Raw genomic sequence first — 20,428 nt, forward strand, 5'->3', positions numbered from 1 at the left:
TTCTAAGACTAACTAATTTCAAACCCTGATTTACATACAATCATGTTAGAACTGTTAATCAATCACCAGAATATTTGTCCGTGTTTGAAATCAAGCATGAATGTCCTTGTCATAACACGTGTTCAAAATCAGTAATGGATGAAGAGTAAACATACAATAGGAGAAGACCCAGGACCTGACCTCTTAATTTTAAACCCCAAGAATGCTTCTACCAGTTGGCCTGGACTAGTCTGTCTCAAGGTCGCTGAACCATAATATTTTCCCCTACTATCCAGCCCTTAGTCCTGCACCAGGACCGTGGAATATATTTATTTTACGAAAAAACAAAAAAATCTAGAAACGCAGCCCAGCCCTAGCTAGCTCTAAGAAATCAGCATATGGAATTTTTATTTTACTTTTAGAGTCAAGAAGGATATTGTGTAATATAATATTTCAGAGACTAAATGTTAGTCTACCCAGCCCTTACTGTAATGCTATAGCCCCAAATGAAGCAACTTATTTTAAATTTAAATGGAGCTGTTTGTTTCTATGAAAATTATATGTTTTCAGAGACTACGCCTTACATGCCTTAGTCTCAGCCTTAATATGCTGGAATAGCTGCAAAGTTGCGGACGCAGCATGATCTTCACTCTTTCACACATCAACCGCTAAAATATTAATATCACCTGACAACTACAAGATACATTTGTCCATTGCATTTAATACATCTAAACGATAACACTTGTTCCTAATAACGGCGCCTGCCCTGTTGCTAAGTATGTCACATGCGTGTCCCATGAGGATGTTGTCCGCATGTTAATTACCTGACATTAGCCAGTCAATACAGTGAATCAGACAGATCAATGTTGACTTGAATGAGTATCGACCAGTTACAAACACCACAAATGTCCCTTGCTTTCAGCTTGTGCACATCTGTCCCCATCAACACACAGGCCTCCCATCACAGAGGAATGTGAGATCAATTCCCATAGATACATACACACTTACATGTTTAGTGGCCCAGCCCTACAGAGTATCGCCAGAATATACATCTGCTGTTACCTTATTCTACGTAATAAGCGCCCAGGGTGCTCTCAAAATTAGAAATAGGGGGCTCTTATTAGAATTATATTTTGGTGAAAAAAAACATAGTTGAAAGATAAGTATCATGGTTTATGCTGACAGCCTAAAATGTTTATGAACGACAGATATATTTTTCCAGAATTTAATTGCCCATAATTAAGGGTGCATATAACACACGAGTGCGTTTTATACAGGAATAAATAAGTGTACATTGATCAGTCGGAAGGGGTGCTAATTGGGATTGTTCACTTGCCAATATATGAGCAAATATCGCCGTGGGCGCTTATTAGAGCGGGGCGCTTATTACGTCGAATACGGTATATCAGTTTGTAGGGTGGTATTGATGGAGAGATTTGAGAAACAGATTCCTTTAAACTCGACTGCATACAGAAGTCCACTATGCAGATTGCGAGACAAACGAGGAAATAACTGAGTGGTGAGAGTGAATCAGTTTCAGCATGGGAGGGCTGTGGGAGGAATGTGTCATAGGTTGTGACACACACACTCATTGAGAAGCACAATCAATGCTTGGGGCAAGGGGTGGCTGGAGCTTTGCAATGGTTCTAATGATGTTATAATATCAGTCTGCTACTTTGGCCACTAGTCTGAACCTTAATTTCACTAAAGTCCGTTTCTCTCTACGGCATGCTTTTTTTGTTTTTGTTGCTGTTTAACACTGCACTCAGCAATATTACAGCTACATGACAGCGGTCTGTAAAATAACCCAGTCTGGACCAGACAATCCAGTGATTGACATCATGAGCATCAATCCACGCAACTGGGACACAATGACTTGCATCAACCAAGTCAGCGAGTCTGACCACCCGATCCCGTTAGTCACCTGTAAGCATGACAAGAACACCAATACCTTTTAAGTCAAGACCTCCACAAGGAGGGCTTATGACAACATGTAGGGAATTGATCTACTCTTGTTTTGTACCTCAGTCAGCATTATTCATGCCACATCTCGCAGGCCTGAAAATCATCAAATCTGGACCAGAACCAGGGATTGCCATGAGCAACGATCCATGTTGTCGGGGTACTTGCACACAGCTATAATGATGGCAACCTGTAAATACTGGAGTCTGGACCAGACGAACCAGTGATTCATATGAGTAACAATCCATGTTATTGGGGTACCTGCACACAGCTATAATGATGGCAACCTGTAAATACTGGAGTCTGGACCAGACGAACCAGTGATTCATATGAGTAACAATCCATGTTATCGGGGAACTTGCACACAGCTATAATGATGGCAACCTGCAAATACTGGAGTCTGGACCAGATGAACCTGTGATTGACATGAGCAACGATCCATGTTGTCGGGGTACTTGCACACAGCTATAATGATGGCAATCTGTAAATACTGGAGTCTGTACCAGACGAACCAGTGACTGATATATTGAGCAACGTTTAACGCCATTGGGGCAGCAGAGACATGCAATCAAGCCAGTCAGCAAGTCTGACCATCTCATCAAATCTAGATGCCTCTAACCCACTCTGAGCCAGGTCCCAACAGGGTGGATAGAGCGAGGGTAATATATCTTTGACTTAAATCTGAATCTGGGAAACTTCTGTTTGGTCTACTAGGCTCAGCAAATACTAGTCCATATCATAACAGAGTATATATTTCTCTAACCTGGGCCTATGACCTATATTACGTGATGAATAAACACATTTGTAATAGTGTAGTTAATTTGTCTCACAGTCCCAAAACTTCATTATCCCCCGCCCAACAAAGTTGGCGGGGGATATAGAAACGGGCTCCGTCCGTCACGTTTCGTTTCCGGAGCATAACTCATAAACCGTTCAATATGTTTTCATCAAACTTTGCAGGTCTGTAAGGTACATGCTGAACTGGTGCCTTTTGCTATTTAGAAAATTTAGACATTTTTATTTTTTACGTTTCCATGGCAACAAGATGGACTTAGGTTCTGTGAGTGTAGGGTTCGTTTCTGGAGCATAACTCATAAACCGTTCAATATTTTTTCATCAAACTTTGCAGGTTTGTCAGGTACATGCTGAACTGGTGCCTTTTGCTATTTAGCAATTTTAGAAAATGTTATTTTTTTACGTTTCCATTGCAGCAAGATGGACTTAGGTTCCAAACTCTTCTTTTTTTTACAATTTCCATGACAAGTTCCACCTCGGTTAAAAAAGGTTAGGGTTTGTTTAGATTTAATTATGTCATAAATTCTGCAACAGGGGCGGGGGACATAGCCACGTTAGTGTCAAACTCTTGTTATTTTCCCTTCCGCCCAGCCTTACTAAAATGCTATAGAATACAAATTGATGTTTTCCACAGGTTCAGGTTCTGAATCTCCCATCTCACTGGAGCTCCTTTTAAATTTATATGGGAGTTGTTTGTGTCGATTAAAAAAAATGTATATTTTTAGAGACTAAGCAATAGTCTTTTGTGTGGTCAGGGAACACTAAAATCTACTGAAAGTTATCGGAGAGCCAAGTTTGGTTGTAGTGGAGTCTGAAGTTTCGGGCACAGACTGGGTCATCTATAAATGACTGATCATGGAGAGAGTGTAATAGATGGACAGTAAGGCACAAACCTCCACATTACACAAGGAATCTTTTGGTTCTAAACATCCCATCCTGAAAGTATTAGGATCACACAACATTCCTTGGAGCCAGGTTTTAACATTCCAGGGCATGTTATGGCACACGTGACTGCACTGATAACAAGCCCTTGTTCAGGGGGCACCTGCTCAATGTTGATCCCAAAAATGTGCACCTATTTTCACAAGCCTTCTCCTGTGACTTTCATATTTCCCATTGACCTTCCAGACCTTATACGTCTTCTCTGAACCAGCCTCTGTCTTCATCAGTTAATTCTTTTCAGTTTAAAAAAAAAAATGGTATGGAATAACCAAACACTATCTCCAAGGTTCAATTTAATCAGTGATTTATAATTCCACGTTGATTAGTTTTTTTAGTTTTTCATGGCATGTCTGCTTCATGTGGGAGTAGAGTCAAAGTGATGGAAGTCGTTGGCGTGTAATCACCTTGCAGAGACACACGAGCAAACAAACCAAACTGCTAATCTGGGATTCAAAACCATGGCAAGCAGGAAGAGTTATCTTGTTTACAGATAACATTTTTTTCATTAATTGTAACAACCTTCAGGGCTACGTCTTGCTCCTTCATTATATGATTACTGATGAAGGAATAGACGGAAATGACACACAGGTTTCATAATGTACTCCTGAATGCCCGTCAAAGACTTCATGGAAAGCAGATTCTGGCATGGCTAAGGGACCTAGACTAAATCCTAGTCTCTGAAAATATACAAGTTTAACAGAAACAAGTATTTGTCACAGAAGTGACGAAATGTCCCCCGCCTGTATATACACCAAAATACCAAATATGAATACAATCCAGCGATTAGTTCTTGAGATATCGCGGCAACACCGTTTTCCAACTCCAAAAGCAGATTTGCCTGCTGTGACCTTGAAAAAAGGGTCAAGGTCACCAAAACCGACTGGTGTCTGCGGTGTCTGTATATACACCATAGTTCCAAATATTAAGACAATCCTGCGATTAGTTCTTGAGATATCGCGGCAACACCGTTTTCCAACTCCAAAAGCAGATTTACCTGCTGTGACCTTGAAAATGGGCTCAAGGTCACCAAAACCGACTGGTGTCTGCGGAGTCCGTATATACACCCTAGTACCAAATAGGAAGACAATCCAGAGATTAGTTCTTGAGATATCGCGGCAACACCGTTTTCCAACTCCAAAAGCAGATATGCCTGCTGTGACCTTGAAAATGGGGTCAAGGTCACCAAAACCGACTGGTGTCTGCGGAGTCCGTATATACACCCTAGTACCAAATAGGAAGACAATCCAGAGATTAGTTCTTGAGATATCGCGGCAACACCGTTTTCCAACTCCAAAAGCAGATTTACCTGCTGTGACCTTGAAAATGGGCTCAAGGTCACCAAAACCGACTGGTGTCTGCGGAGTCCGTATATACACCCTAGTACCAAATAGGAAGACAATCCAGAGATTAGTTCTTGAGATATCGCGGCAACACCGTTTTCCAACTCCAAAAGCAGATATGCCTGCTGTGACCTTGAAAATGGGGTCAAGGTCACCAAAACCGACTGGTGTCTGCGGAGTCTGTATATACACCATAGTTCCAAATATGAAGACAATCCAGTGTTTAGTTCTTGAGATATCGCGGCAACAAACAGGTGGGACGTACGGATGGACGGACGGACGGACGTACGGACGGTCGTGAATACTATATCCCCCGCTTCGCGCTTTCGCGCGGCGGGGGACAACAAGCAACTACATACTAATTGATAAGGATTATTAGTTGTTTAAAGCCACACTCAGCACTATTCCAGCTATAAGACAGTGTCTGTGAATAACTGAGTCCTGACCTGACAATCCAGTGATTGACACGCATTGATCCACGCACTTGGGATACAACAACATGCATCAAACCAAGTCAGCGAGCCTGACCACCCGATCCTGTTAGTTGCCTTTTACAACAAGCATGGGTTGCTGAAGACCTATTTTATCCCGTATCTTCATGGGGGGAAAAGAATGGGTCACTGAAGACCTATTCTTACGCAAATCTTCATGGGTCGTCAAAGCTATGATGACCAATGAGTCCTCTGGGCATATAATCTAACAGAATGGAGATATTATTCAATCGATAATCAAAATGACGAAACAATCCTGAGATAAACATACATACATGCAAGATAAACTTGCATAAACATCAACTGCAACTGACATTGTGGAGGTCAGATATGTGTGCTGAGTTATGGACATATCACCAGTAACAATTCTGTCTGTCAGTTCCCCGCAGGGAGGGCAAAGGTTCCTGGCTCACTATTAACACTGCTGTAATAACCTACATCGATCAATGCACACGTCCCCATTTAAGTCCCACAGGGGGAACTGAGCAAATCAAGTCGCCAGACTTCGATTGACACATTTGCTATTCAGCTAAAGATTTTCAATGATGGAAAAAGTGATGTACTTTGAACATCGCAAATAGCGATGATGTCTTTATGAGAATGAAATAAATGAAATCTTGTCCAATACAGTCATCTTTGCAAGATTGGGCGGAAGGTAACAAATTAGTTTCCATCCGAAAGGTTTCGATGCACCTGCAAGAAAATCTTTGAATCATCTGTAGAAAGCAATGAAACATTTCAATATTGAGTCTGATACATGCCTTGGTTGAAACTGCATTGCACAGTGAGTGAGTGAGTGAACATAGCTTTACACGGCAGCCAGCAATATTCCGGCTACTCTTGGTGGCCCACAAATAAATGACCTCCGATCATACAGACCAATGATCAATAGCATGAGCATAGGTTGACTGTCAGGGAGCAATCACACACAATAAGCCCTGTTCCCGAAAAAGCAATCTTAGTGCTATGACTGTTGTATGTCAAACTATGTCAGTTAATGCCTAATAGTTAACGTATCATAAGGACTAGTTATCATCATAAGGACTAGTGGACTAAAGTGTTAGTTTCTAACGCTGGTTAAGATCTACTTAGGACTAGGAACACACGATAACTGCACTGTGAGGGAAATATGGATTTATTCCACCCTGGACTCCCAGGGGTGAATATAGTAGATACTGACCAGTTCTATGCCCTGTGTGAATGGACAGTCGTCCCAGTCCTTCTCCGGGAATCTCTGGATCACCTTGCCACAGCTGCTGCCACTTCCTGCAACACCAATAGGAGACAATCAGCATGACACAATATGGGAGGAAATGTTTATTGGTTGTTAAATGCTGCACTCAGCAATATTCCAGACACATGACGGCTACCTGTAAATATATTCAGGACCAGACAAACCAGTCACGTTATTACAAGTACTTACATCACATCAGTCATTTAACAGGTAATCGCGGCAATGTTTTAAACAGTTTTATGGTTGTATCATGGCGTGTCAGCTTGGAGTGGTAGGAAAGCACAAAGTGCTGCACCTAGTTTTAAGATGTTTATCACTTTGGTGAACCCACAAGGATTACATGGTGTCACAAGCCCAGAAACATTGCAGGCAAATCTGATTTAAACCCATGATCATTGGTTTCTGTTATACCTAAGGGACATAACTCTGCAAGTAAATGCATATGACAGGGACACCCAAAAAAACACACCCATCTAGCATGACTGCTGCCCGATCAGTATCAGGTAATACGATGCAAGCAAGTATCTGCACAAAATGAAGGCAGGAGGAGTATGCTGGTAGGGTACAGTTGAAATCCTTCCAACAATCTCACACACAAACATTGATGAGAATTAAATGGACAACTGCCTGTTGAGTAAGTTCCAGGAACACGAGGCAGAGAAAATGCTCCTTCACTGGCACTAACGGACACAGGCACCATGATGGTACAAGATGAGGAGATCAAAGGGCAGAAAACACTGTGTGTGACTTCACGTTTGATGGAATCACATTGTCACAGAATTCACCCTCGTTATTATCGTCAAAGCACCTTGAATGGAGCATGGGTTTACACTGCTTTCAGTAACATTCATGCTGCATCACGGTGGGGCCAACAAGAGTAGGTCTTCTTCCACTTCAGAGCAGCCAATGCTTCTATGCCCACAAGGCCAACTCACCTCATTCACATCAAGTTAATGTTTGAACAATAAACTTGTTCCACAGCCTGGAATCAGGGAGAAGGTTTATGCTTTATGCTTTATGTGGCAGTATTGCAGCCGTTTGATGGTGGGGAACATTAAGGATGGCGGCTGCAAGTCACATCAACAACATTAAAAGCTAATGCTTTAATTACTAGCTTTTCCATCTTGCAAAGTCTGTTCAGTTGTCTCCCGGACAAATGGCAGTTAGGTAAGGATAACAGCCATTTGAACAATTACACAAATCCAAGGTATTTGGGACATGAAAATCAAGTATAGAACAGCCTTACATTGACAATCAGGAAAATCTAAAAGTTTTGCACATCTAATGGTGTCAGTGGTGGAGGCAAAATTGTGCGATAAGTAAGCAGGAAGCTGGATGTCAGGTTGCGGGGATTAGCATCATGACACAGCCACTGCACATATCAAACAAGAAAATAATCATTTTTGGGAAATAAAGATAACAGTGCCAAGAGAAATGCTTTCAATATTGTTTGAAAGAAAACTCTAAATGGGACAATGACACACCCATTATGGATGTATCTAACAAGGAGGAGGAGGAAGGTTGGATGCCAACTGTTACAAATAATCAATCGATCACTGATGGAGAGTGTATACTAAAGAGAGTCAGGTTAAGCATGTATGTTTGGAGTTATTTGTAACACATCAGCTTTAATAGCGTGACTCCAGCAATAAAGCTTTCCTTGACCCAAAGTGAGTGAATCACGGTTGGCTGAAGTTTCAGTCAGTTGTATCAACCCTCCGACTTTGATGGGTAGATTAAAATGGACTTGAGTACCGGTTTATCAAAACCTAACAAACTCGTTTAAGGTAAATTGACTAGGCACGATGAGCTTTTCAATTTGAATCTATCGGTATTCAAGTTTGTTTTTCACACCATCCCCACTGGACTGTTATCTCATGACATGATTTGTTTGTTTGTTGCTTAATACTGCACACAGCAATATTCCAGCTAATATGATGGTGGCCTGTAAATAATGGAGTCTGGACAAAGGTACCGTTATAAGTATCGGATCACACAGTTGGTGTATCGTCCCAGCCTAAGACCTCACCCTGGAATCTCACTTGACATAGCTTCTAGATGTAGGTGTTGAGTGCACACTGGTGAACAAGTAATTTACCTGTTTTGAGCAAAAGGTTTTGAAACACTTTCACACATCCACCAATTAACATGCTTTAATCTTATCTCTTTGTGAAAACAAAACTTCAGCATTCCACAGGAATGTGTCATGTTTCATAGTGGAGGTGCAATGTGCACTATATTCACATGCTATCATGCTGGCTTCCTGGCACAGAGTTTATGAACATGTGATACTGGAAAAGATGAAAACCATTTTGTGACACTGATGCTCAGTGAGGTAAACACATGAACTGTATTACAAAACACAATTCTATCTTCTAAAGAAGAAGGGGGCGGTTGGGTAGCCCAGTGGTTAAAGCGTTCGCTCGTCACGCCGAAGACCCGGGTTCGATTCCCGACATGGGTACAATGTGTGAAGCCCATTTCTGGTGTCCCCCGCCGTGATATTGCTGGAATATTGCTAAAAGCGGTGTAAACCAAACTCACTCACTCACTCTAAAGAAGAAGAAAGACTTATTTCTGTCATCCTGTCTATTGATGTGCTCTTTGCATACTACTCAAAAAATGTTAAGGATCTTTCATATTACTATAGTGAGTCTGCCATGTCAGGACAGAATCGGTGGCCCTTAACATTTTTCAGTAGTATATAATCCAGACTTTTTTTTATTAAATTAAATGCATGAAGAAAACAACCAGCAGCTATAGATTTTCACTAGTCTTGGACTAATGGACTAATGGACTAATGGCCACGTCTTACCCTGGCTTAGACACAGTTTGTTTCTGGTGGCCCAGCTCAAAGAATTATTCATGTTTATCAGCCATTCTGACCCTCCAATCAACATGGAGATTTATTCTGCCTTTTTTGTAACATCAGATTGTAAATATTGAAACCAACAGTCACAGGACTGGCAAAGAACTACAAATCAGAGCAATCCTAAAAAAAAAGACTCATAAAATCAATGTTTTTCTCTCTTCAGTAGGAAAACACAAGAAACATTCTGCAGTTTCAAGTAGACATCTTTCACTCTTAACAGACTCAATCAAAGAAATCCCCTACGGTGCTCCAGAGCAAGACAATTAACTTTCATGCCACGAGGGTATATACACAGACTGAGTGGGGTCTAGAGTTTAAATACTGTATCTGAAACAGTCCCATATAGCTGAAGGAAGATTAATAGAATCCAAGCATGAACTGTGGATCTGCATGCAACAGAGCAATGGCCACATGACCATGGGCACTCCAAAAAGGTGAGTCTGGTCTGGAGGGTAGAGCCTTCTACAAACTTCAGACAGTGGGCATAAATGGAAGGTGAGTTGAATTTACAACAGTATTTCAATTACATCAAGCATGTCAGCTTCATGGTTGGGGGGACAATCGGAAGTGTGCTATGTCTTTGATGAATCCCATGAACATGGGTATGGTGCTGACAAACCAAGAATCAAAGATAAACAGGGCAAATCTGGGATTCAAACCCATGACAGGATTCGGTAGTGCCCAAGTGACGCAACTCATCACAGAGGCAGCTGCGATGACTCAGGGAAGCCTGTGCACTCGGAAAATGGAAAGACTCAAAGGCATCAAACTGTGGCTCTGAGGCATTTAATCCAGCAATCGGAACACTGGAGGCTGAACCAACAGCGCTAACCTGTACTGCAAGTATGTGGTTTGCCTGGCAGGAACCTGATTAGGCATTGCCAGCAGAGTAGGTGAAGGCAGCTCGCAGGTTGAAATTGGAAGGTGTGAGTGGTAAATGGATTGGCAACATGGCCTGTGTGGCTTGTATCTGGTCAGTGTAGATGGCTGTGATGGAGATGGAGGGAGGGTGGAAGGAGGGGAAGCGGTGTTGGTGGCGGGGGGGCATGGGGAGGGGTTGAGGAGATTTGACAGAGAGTAAAGTTAACAGATATGTGATGATCTGTGCTAGGGAGCTGCCAGGCAGAGAAAATCGATGTACTTCCCATGCTGTGTTTGCTCATTGAAGTCTCCTTGTTCAATCTGAATATTGCCCTGGTCTATAGCGCTTGCGTGAGGTAAGATTGCAAGTTTGTTTGGAACTGAATGTATAGAACAGACAACAAAGAGGAGGACTCGGGTGATTTGTTTATCACGAAAGTTTTACATTCTTTACATCTTAGCTGAAATTAATCATGAACAATAAGGACTGACATATTGTTTGTCAGATTGGAAATTTATCATCTTGTAAATACACATTTCGATTGGATAACACAGAGCTCCAGATAAGCTTTGGGTGTTGTGGATATTTTACCCATGCATTTTAAATCATTGGGTATCAGTAATTCTATTTGGGTATTCAAATTTCTGTTACCCTATTCATCTAGTCCCTGCAAACTGGTGTCATGTGGGTTCGAGAGCTTTATAGGACGATACCACGATACTTCCACAAGAAAGTGTGATCGCAAATGATCATGATGTAATTATCATCGTGGAGTTTGGCAAGGTTGACGGAATGCCCGTTTATGATTTCAAAATAAGTTGCTGATTTGCTAATTGCATACGCAGGGTTATTTTACAATATTTTGATGATACTCACAAGTTTTATTTTTGTAGCTTATCTGTAATGTTCGTTGCGTATTTGATACACTTGGATTTTTTTTTACTGCGTATTTCTGCATTTCTGATGCGTATTTTACGCAGATACGCAGCTTATCTGGAGCTCTGTTAACATATGAGGTTTCAAGCTTGTATGATTGGTTGATATGGGACTGGTTTGACACTACAGCTTCAGTGAGTGGACAGTACTGATATTAGCAGTAGAGCCAAAACGTATGAGTCTAACAGCCTGAAAGTGTATTCTGACACAAGTTTCAGTATATTTTAGTGTCAGCTTATGGACAAGTATAATCTGATCTTACTAGACCAGAAGAAATTGTTCTAGACTCAGGCTTTGTAATAGTGGGTGGGTGTGTGGATGCTTGGGTGCGTGGGTGACTGGGTGGGTGAGTGGGTGCTTGAGTGAGTGCTGTCCGTAGCAATGCTGTAGCAATTTCACTTGAGGAAGAATGAACCTAGATATTCAGCATTTTGCTATCGCACAACTTGGTTTGGAAGGAGGGAGGAGTATGGAGTTACGCTGCTTTTAGCAATATGACAGCAATAACATTACAGAGGACCCCAAACAAGTTTCACACATTGTGTTCATGTTGGTAATCAAACCTGACCCTTTGCCTTGACGAGCAAGTGCTTCACCGACTAGGCTATTCCACTGCCCGTATGGATATAGATGGAGTGTGGAATGGACTGGGGCTTATTTCCAACATTGGTGTGGGTCATTGGTTACATGATCTGCAATGGCTTGTCCGACCCCAGACAAGTTGTATAATGTCGTGTGATCCAGCCAAGATATTGCCGACCACATCATAAAACACAGATAGCAGCTATTTCCGATGCAATGTTTGATTCTCTCAAGCAAACAAAAAACTGATAAAAGGAACAATTATGAAAGCTATCTTTCTGATTATGCAGTCGCTGAAAACTCATGAATTTGATTGATACTCTGAAGAGCCACAGACACACCCTGCTTAAAGTGCTTTTGAAATTATTGACATCTGTCATGTCCGCTCGAACCGATGAGGAAAGATCAGGAAATGGTGGGGAATGAAAGGGATGCGAGAGGATGGATTGGCCAGAACTGGGCAAAATCACATGTATGTGTGGGTGTTGGGAGGGGGTCAGTGGGAGGACGTCAGATGTCAGGGGGAGAGGAATATCTTCGTCTGATCTCATAGCAAAATCAATGGATGCTCTCTTCTGTTGGTGTTTACCGAAGAAAAGGGCAAACTGTTAAGTGTCTCAACCAATACTTGCAAGACAAAAATCTGAGATCCCGAGTCTGCTGTTTAAATGTGGTTCAATTCTATGCATGTCGATCTTTATTGATGTAAAAGGAACAAATAACATTGCTACTGGTCTTCAAACAAACATAAATCAAAATCAAAGAGCATAGATTTTTGGGAATCAGAAAATCAATTTGGAAGTTCAATTTCATAGAAGCATTGTTTTTCAATACTTTTTTACCTTTCAGAAGCATCTTCAAACACTCTGCCTAATTTATTTGACGAGATGTGAAGAGAAGAAACCTTTTAAGTAGCAAAAGTTAAGCGATGGAAGATGTATGGAACGGAGAGACAATACGAAGAGATGTTGCACACAAGAAGAAGCTTCTTCTAGGCATAGATGAGAAAAGTCTTCAATAATAAATAACCCATCGATTCTCAAAGCATAATGAAACACAGGCAACTTCCATTTCTACCTTCAAAGTGTTTGTTGTTTATCCAGCACTCAGCAATATTCCCATTACATGTATATGATGGCAGCCTGTAAATAACCAAGAACCAGACAATCCAGTGATTGATATTAGGAGGAAAGTCGTCAGCATAGGATGATGATATGCAGTCCACCAAATCCCCTAGGCTTGAGCACCTGACTTAATTCCCCTCTTACAACAATAAGTTTGTTTTTGTTTTTTTGTTGTTTGTTGTTTAATGCCGCACTCAGCAATATTCCAGCTACATGACGGCGGTCTGTAAATAATCAAGTCTGGACCAGACAATCCAGTGATTGACATCATGAGCATCTATCCGTGTAATTGGGATCGATGACATGCATCAACCAAGTCAGCAAGCCTGACCACCCGATCCCATTAGTCGCCTTTTACGACAAGCATAGTCGCCTTTTACGGCAAGCATGGGTTGCTGAAGACCTATTCTACCCCGGAATCTTCACGGGTCCTTACAACAATAAGAAGCTGGTACCTATTCTAACCTACAACATGAAATCAATGCTAAACCTATCCTTCAAAAGACATGATAACACCAAGAATACTTAGAAATACCCTGTCTCCAATGGTCATGCTGATCATGCAACTTGTCGACAACAAATACTCATAAAGTCACACAGTGTGTGTCCTGTTTTAATATCCAGTTTAATATACAGTTCTTTTGCCTTTCACTTCACAAGCTAATGTACACAACTACTCCATGAAGTTTCAGTAAAACAAATCATCAGACTCTGGGCATATCACATCCATGCAAAACAATATTCCCAAACTGCAAAAACCCAAATTCAAGCACCAGCCATGTAACCTCCCAGAAGACAGAGAATACAAATCTTGCTTATTCACCACACCCTTTGAACCACCTCCACCCCCCGGCCCCCGATACCCACACCATGCTCCATCTGATCAATAGTACAGAGTCTCCCAGGCAGTAAACAGGAATAAACCATAGCAGGATTATCACCCAGATAGGCCAACAAACCACGGAATAAGTACAACACTGTTCAACAGTAACACTACCAAGTTAATCTGTGTAAACCCCGATTTGGAGCAAGTCACTATCTGGTTGGAACATTGCCCTCTGCCCTCCATAGTAAACAGGCGTTGATACAATCTACCCTGATCCCACAATACACACACAAGCCATTGTACAGGCTATTAGCCCATGTTGATATAATTTCCCAGGCGGTTCATAAAACAGGTATATACCACAGATGAGGCTTGGCATCAAACAGAATCATTAAGGTACTGTCAATGACATAGAGCTGTCTTTCTTCAGTGCTCTCGTGACATGGACGGTTGTGATTCAAGGAGTTCCTGAAAGTTAATGCTACTGATGGACTGAGGAGCTGACAGATGCTGTTTAGGACAGCTGTTTCTTATGTAACCAATCTGTCCATGCAACTCTTGCAAGATTATTGTGAGTGAGTGTGTATGGTTTTATGCCGCTTTTAGCAATATTCCAGCAATATCACGGCGGGGGACACCAGAAATGGGCTTCACACATTGTACACATGTCGGGAATCGAACCCGGGTCTTTGGCGTGACGAGCGAATGCTTTAACCACTAGGCTACCCTTTCATTAATTGGTCATCAGAGCAACTGTATTCTAAAATCACTGAAACCGATACGGCTTGATTGGGGCACATTTGACAGTAATCTAGGATGACCTTGCCATCCCTATTTATCTACAAAGAAACACTATACAGTGTGATTATCAACAGTTCCTCCTTTACACAAAATAGGAGTTTAAAATATTCAAATTCTTGCAGTTCAGTGAGGGAATAAGGTTTGGTATCAGTTTCAGTTAAATCACTGCAATATCACTTCAAGGACACTGCAATTGATTTAATAAGTTTACCCAAATTCTGTAACTTGAACCCAGATCTTCTACATAATGAGCAACACTTTAACGAGGGCTTCACCTTACTGACCTACAGAACCTTAAATAGATTCAAATTACCAGGGCATATCAGATGTGGCAAATCAGGAGTGAAATCATACCGCAAAGTGGTGTTGATCTAGAATACAAATACATGCTAAAAGCAGCATAGCTCTATCATCTGTTTGTTCATGAACTACTTAAGGACTATTTTAAGCCACACATTTCCTGATGCACGTTAAAACTGCAGTCATTAACACAGTACAAGGAAATCACAAGCTAAACCTGGATCAGTGCAATGCTCTGGTGTTAAGATTTAACCTGATTACATAATGGCAGTGTGGGAGGCCAGGGAAACTGGCCATGGAGGTCAGGGAGGCCAGGGAGGTCAGGGAGGTCAGGGAGGCCATGGAGGTCAGGGAGGCCAGACTGACTGTACAAGGCTTGAGAAGATCAAGCAGCATGGGATAAAGTGCTAAAACTTGGGCAAAAAAATCTAAACATTACTACCCAGGGCAAGTGTGAATTGACATTCAATTACAATTCACTTGACTTAATCTCTTCATAAGCTATGTCCATATTGAAATAACCACAAGGTAGTTTATTGCAAACTGGATCACCCCCTGGTGACTGTGTAATTGGACTGCCGTGTGAGTAATCTGCAGATGGTTAATTAACATTCACTCACTGCTGCCCGCATCAAGACCTGATTGAAGATGAAGCATTGGTGTGAGGTGTGTGTGAAGACAGATGAAGCATTGGTGTGTGTATGCAGACAGATGAAGCATTGGTGTGTGTATGCAGACAGATGAAGCATTGGTGTGTGTATGCAGACAGATGAAGCATTGGTGTGTATGTACAGACAGATGAAGCATTGGTGTGTGTATGCAGACAGATGAAGCATTGGTGTGTATGTACAGACAGATGAAGCAGTGGTGTGTGTGCAGACGGCTGAAGCAGTGATGTGTGTATGCAGACAGATGAAGCATTGGTGTGTGTATGCAGACAGATGAAGCAGTGGTGTGTGTGCAGACGGCTGAAGCAGTGGTGTGTGTATGCAGACAGATGAAGCATTGGTGTGAGGTGTATGTACAGACAGATGAAGCAGTGGTGTGTGTATGCAGACAGATGAAGCATTGCTGTGAGGTGAGTGTACAGACAGATGAAGCATTGGTGTGTGTATGCAGACAGATGAAGTATTGGTGTGTGTATGCAGACAGATGAAGCAGTGGTATGTGTATGCAGACGGCTGAAGCATTGGTGTGTGTATGCAGACAGATGAAGCATTGGTGTGTGTATGCAGACAGATGAAGCATTGGTGTGTGTATGCAGACGGCTGAAGCATTGGTGTGTGTATGCAGACAGATGAAGCATTGGTGTGTGTATGCAGACAGATGAAGCATTGCTGTGAGGGCCCCTGGGTTGGGCAAGCATTGCTGTGAGGGCCAGCGGTGCTGTGAGGGCTCCCTTGGTAGGGCTAGCAGTGGTGTGAGGGCCACTGGGTAGGGCTAGCAGTGGTGTGAGGGCCCCTGGGTAGGGCCAGCAGTAGTGTGAGGGCAACTGGCTTGGGCCAGCAGTGGTGTGAGGGCCCCTGGGTAGGGCCAGCAGTGGTGTGAAGGCCCCTGGGTAGGGCCAGCAGTGGTGTGAGGGCCCCCATGGTGTGAGGGCCCCCTTGGTAGGGCCAGCAGTGGTGTGAGGGCCCCCGTGGTAGGGCCAGCAGTGGTGTGAGGGCCCCCGTGGTAGGGCCAGCAGTGGTGTGAGGGCCCCTGGGTAGGGCCAGCAGTGGTGTGAGGGCCCCCGTGGTGTGAGGGCCCCCGTGGTGTGAGGGCCCCCTTGGTAGGGCCAGCAGTGGTGTGAGGGCCCCCGTGGTAGGGCTAGCAGTGGTGTGAGGGCTCCCTTGGTAGGGCCAGCAGTGGTGTGAGGGCCCCCGTGGTAGGGCTAGCAGGGGTGTGAGGGCAACTGGGTAGGGCCAGCAGTGGTGTGAGGGCCCCCGTGGTAGGGCTAGCAGTGGTGTGAGGGCTCCCTTGGTAGGGCTAGCAGTCGTGTGAGGGCCCCCGTGGTAGGGCTAGCAGTGGTGTGAGGGCAACTGGCTTGGGCCAGCAGTGGTGTGAGGGCAACTGGGTAGGGCCAGCAGTGGTGTGAGGGCCCCCGTGGTAGGGCTAGCAGTGGTGTGAGGGCAACTGGGTAGGGCCAGCAGTGGTGTGAGGGCCCCCGTGGTAGGGCCAGCAGTGGTGTGAGGGCCCCCGTGGTAGGGCTAGCAGTGGTGTGAGGGCCCCTGGGTAGGGCTAGCAGTGGTGTGAGGGCCCCTGGGTAGGGCTAGCAGTGGTGTGAGGGCAACTGGGTAGGGCCAGCAGTGGTGTGAGGGCCCCTGGGTAGGGCCAGCAGTGGTGTGAGGGCCCCCGTGGTGTGAGGGCCCCCTTGGTAGGGCCAGCAGTGGTGTGAGGGCCCCCGTGGTAGGGCTAGCAGTGGTGTGAGGGCCCCCATGGTAGGGCTAGCAGTGGTGTGAGGGCCCCTGGGTAGGGCCAGTAGTGGTGTGAGGCCCCCCATGGTAGGGCCAGCAGTGGTGTGAGGGCCCCCGTGGTAGGGCTAGCAGGGGTGTGAGGGCAACTGGGTAGGGCCAGCAGTGGTGTGAGGGCAACTGGGTAGGGCCAGCAGTGGTGTGAGGCCCCCTTGGTAGGGCCAGCAGTGGTGTGAGGGCCCCCGTGGTAGGGCTAGCAGTGGTGTGAGGGCTCCCTCGGTAGGGCCAGCAGTGCTGTGAGGGCCCCTGGGTAGGGCCAGCAGTGTTGAATGTCAGCATCTCCAGCATGTTTACTCTCCGATTAGCTGCATTATCCTGTGACCCAGTGATCCCGTAATGGATCGGGATTAACCTTCAACCACTCAATTATATTTTGTCCGTAGTGCATGCTTCACAGACTTGACACAGAACTCATCCAACAGACATAACAAGGGTTATTCTTGTGTGAACAGCCACTAATGAATTAACAGTATCAATGAGCCGTGGTCTTAGGATACACTTAATAATGTTTGTGAGCACTACAAGAGTGTGGGGATTAGTCCTGGCAAGTCAGCAAATACCTGACTCCTTCTTGGAGGCCTGTAGTGTCTACATTGGTACAAGCATACCATCATCTGGTAGTCTTACGATCAATCTATCTTAATGGGCAGGATCTGCTTGTTGAGGGTTTGAATCCGACCACTGCTCTGACGATGGTTCTTGCTCTGTCAGATTTCACCCATGCCGCAGATTTCACCACATAGTCACACATCTGGGCTTTTGTCTCACACTGAACTGACATGCTATAAACTGTTCAAAGCACCCTAATCACCCACTCTTATCTTGCTCACAGACCCTAGAGCATAGCTTCAATAAAACGTTCATCCCCATTCCTCTCAGCCTCTACTTATCTCCTTCTCGTCTCTATAAGCTCATTCTCATCCCCTTCTCATCTCTAGCAGCCTAATACTCATCCCCTTTTCAGCTGAAGAAAATAAGAGACTTGCCTCAGGGTTCCATAATACATAAGGTGCAGTGCTTCAATTCTTTTACTTGTAATGCAATGTCGGCCATCGGCCATGATCATAATGAAGCTTACAGTGCAGTAAGTACTCATAAAGATCACTTGCAATGTAGGCCATCGGCCATGATCACAATGAAGCTTACAGCGCAGTAAGTACTCATAAAGATCACTTGCAGTGGAGGCCATCGGCCATGATCACAATGAAGCTTACAGTGCAGTAAGTACTCATAAAGATCACTTGCAGTGGAGGCCATCGGCCATGATCACAATGAAGCTTACAGTGCAGTAAGTACTCATAAAGATCACTTGCAGTGGAGGCCATCGGCCATGATCACAATGAAGCTTACAGTGCAGTAAGTACTCATAAAGATTGCTTACAATGTAGGCCATCGGCCATGATCACAATGAAGCCCCGAGTGCAGTACCTACTCATAAAGATCACTTGCAGTGGAGGCCTAAACTGCTGCTTCCAATGTAGGCTTAGAAATTATTAATATTTTAACTACTCTGCAAAAAATAATTGTCTAGAGTTGCATTTATTTCTTCCAAGTGGTAACATTTTGAGAAGACTTTCACTCGTCCTTCCTTGGTTGACTTGGTTCCTGGTGGACTTCTGTTAGCTTTACACCCTGGAGAGATAATGATCTTCCCATGTAGTTACATGGAATTAAAAAACCACACACAATCAGTAGTCAGCCCTACATCCATCCACCAGGAACCAGCATGCCTCCCTAGCCCATTCCCCTGTACAGGGGATATTACTTCAATATAAACAGAAACCAGGAACCGCCAATTAATTTGTATATGCGAGACTCGAGATCACCCGGATTACATGCTCCTCAAGCAGCATGGAGTATGAAGGTTGGCATGTACAACAGATCCCTAACCCTCCCATGTTCTCCTATGTACTGAAGGAGGCGTATATATCAAGGTAAGTCGCCCACAATTAGAGCAGCAGTCTCATACCCCTAGTGCGCCTGCACCAGGCATTGCAACACAATCAATACTTCATCGTGCATCTAGACAACAGGCCGAGCCATCTCAATCCATTAAAATAACTTGCTTATCCTGCAATGTCTGAGAACCATGTCACGAGGGAAAATCTATGTTTCTCATATGATTAGTTCAGATGAACTACTTTTCTAAAGAGCAAATCTATCATGAGACACACTCTTGTGCACATTTCTAAGTATTTAGTAAATGTTTCTGAAATTCTAAACAAAGTTTGATACTATTTTGAAATTATCAACAGTGTTTGAAATTAATCATACAAGAGAAAGGTTCCCTGTCATACTGTTGAAGATTACATGACAGTGATCATTAAGTGCAGCATTGATTGAGTTACACAGGGGCTTGTCTAAAGGTAGTGCACCAATTGCGCTATCATGCACCAGCACCAACACATCAGCCAACACATCACCAGCGTAGATGACAGACAACCTATACTTAGCAGCATCTTGTTGCTATTGAGACTGTCGGCTAGCTCTGCATTCTTTATTTCTTGAGAGTCAACACTGTTAATTGTTGGAGTATAAACATAATTAGTCAATATATTAATTGCCATAAGTTAAAACTTGTCAGTTTTACCGGTAGTCATGTGAGGAATTTGATTTTGGATAAGGAAGAATGTAGTCAGTTATGTATGATCAGCATTAGATATTGGCACAAGTCCTGTAGTCCTTGCCAAACTGCCCAATAGTAAAGGTATTGTAAGAACCAGTAGAAATTTGCCATTTTTAAGGGTTGTGCTATGTTATCATTATGAGGACTAGTGGACTAATAATGTTAGATTCTACCACTGATGATGGTAACAGTGTCAACAGAATGAAAGAGCGAGGATGAGAGTGAGGTTTCATGAATGATACTGCTGTTACAGCACAGGAGTGAGTGAGTGAGTGAGTATGGTTTTACGCTGCTTTTAGCAATATT

General features: G+C 43.5%; 1 protein-coding gene across 9 annotated transcripts in view; it reads right to left on the minus strand.

Annotated features, from left to right (window-relative positions):
* LOC124149792 (myotubularin-related protein 13-like) overlaps positions 1 to 20,428 on the minus strand; it is a 135,623-nt gene that overhangs the window by 62,553 nt on the left and 52,642 nt on the right. For all 9 annotated transcript variants that reach the window (XM_048385931.1, XM_048385923.1, XM_048385925.1 and 6 more), the window contains exon 2: positions 6,690 to 6,775. In XM_048385931.1, the coding sequence (XP_048241888.1) occupies positions 6,690 to 6,775 (86 nt within the window). The remainder of the gene's footprint in view (positions 1 to 6,689; positions 6,776 to 20,428) is intronic.

Source organism: Haliotis rufescens, unplaced genomic scaffold (genome assembly GCF_023055435.1).
Source record: "Haliotis rufescens isolate VD_foot unplaced genomic scaffold, xgHalRufe1.0.p SCAF_6, whole genome shotgun sequence".
NCBI lineage: Eukaryota > Metazoa > Mollusca > Gastropoda > Lepetellida > Haliotidae > Haliotis > Haliotis rufescens.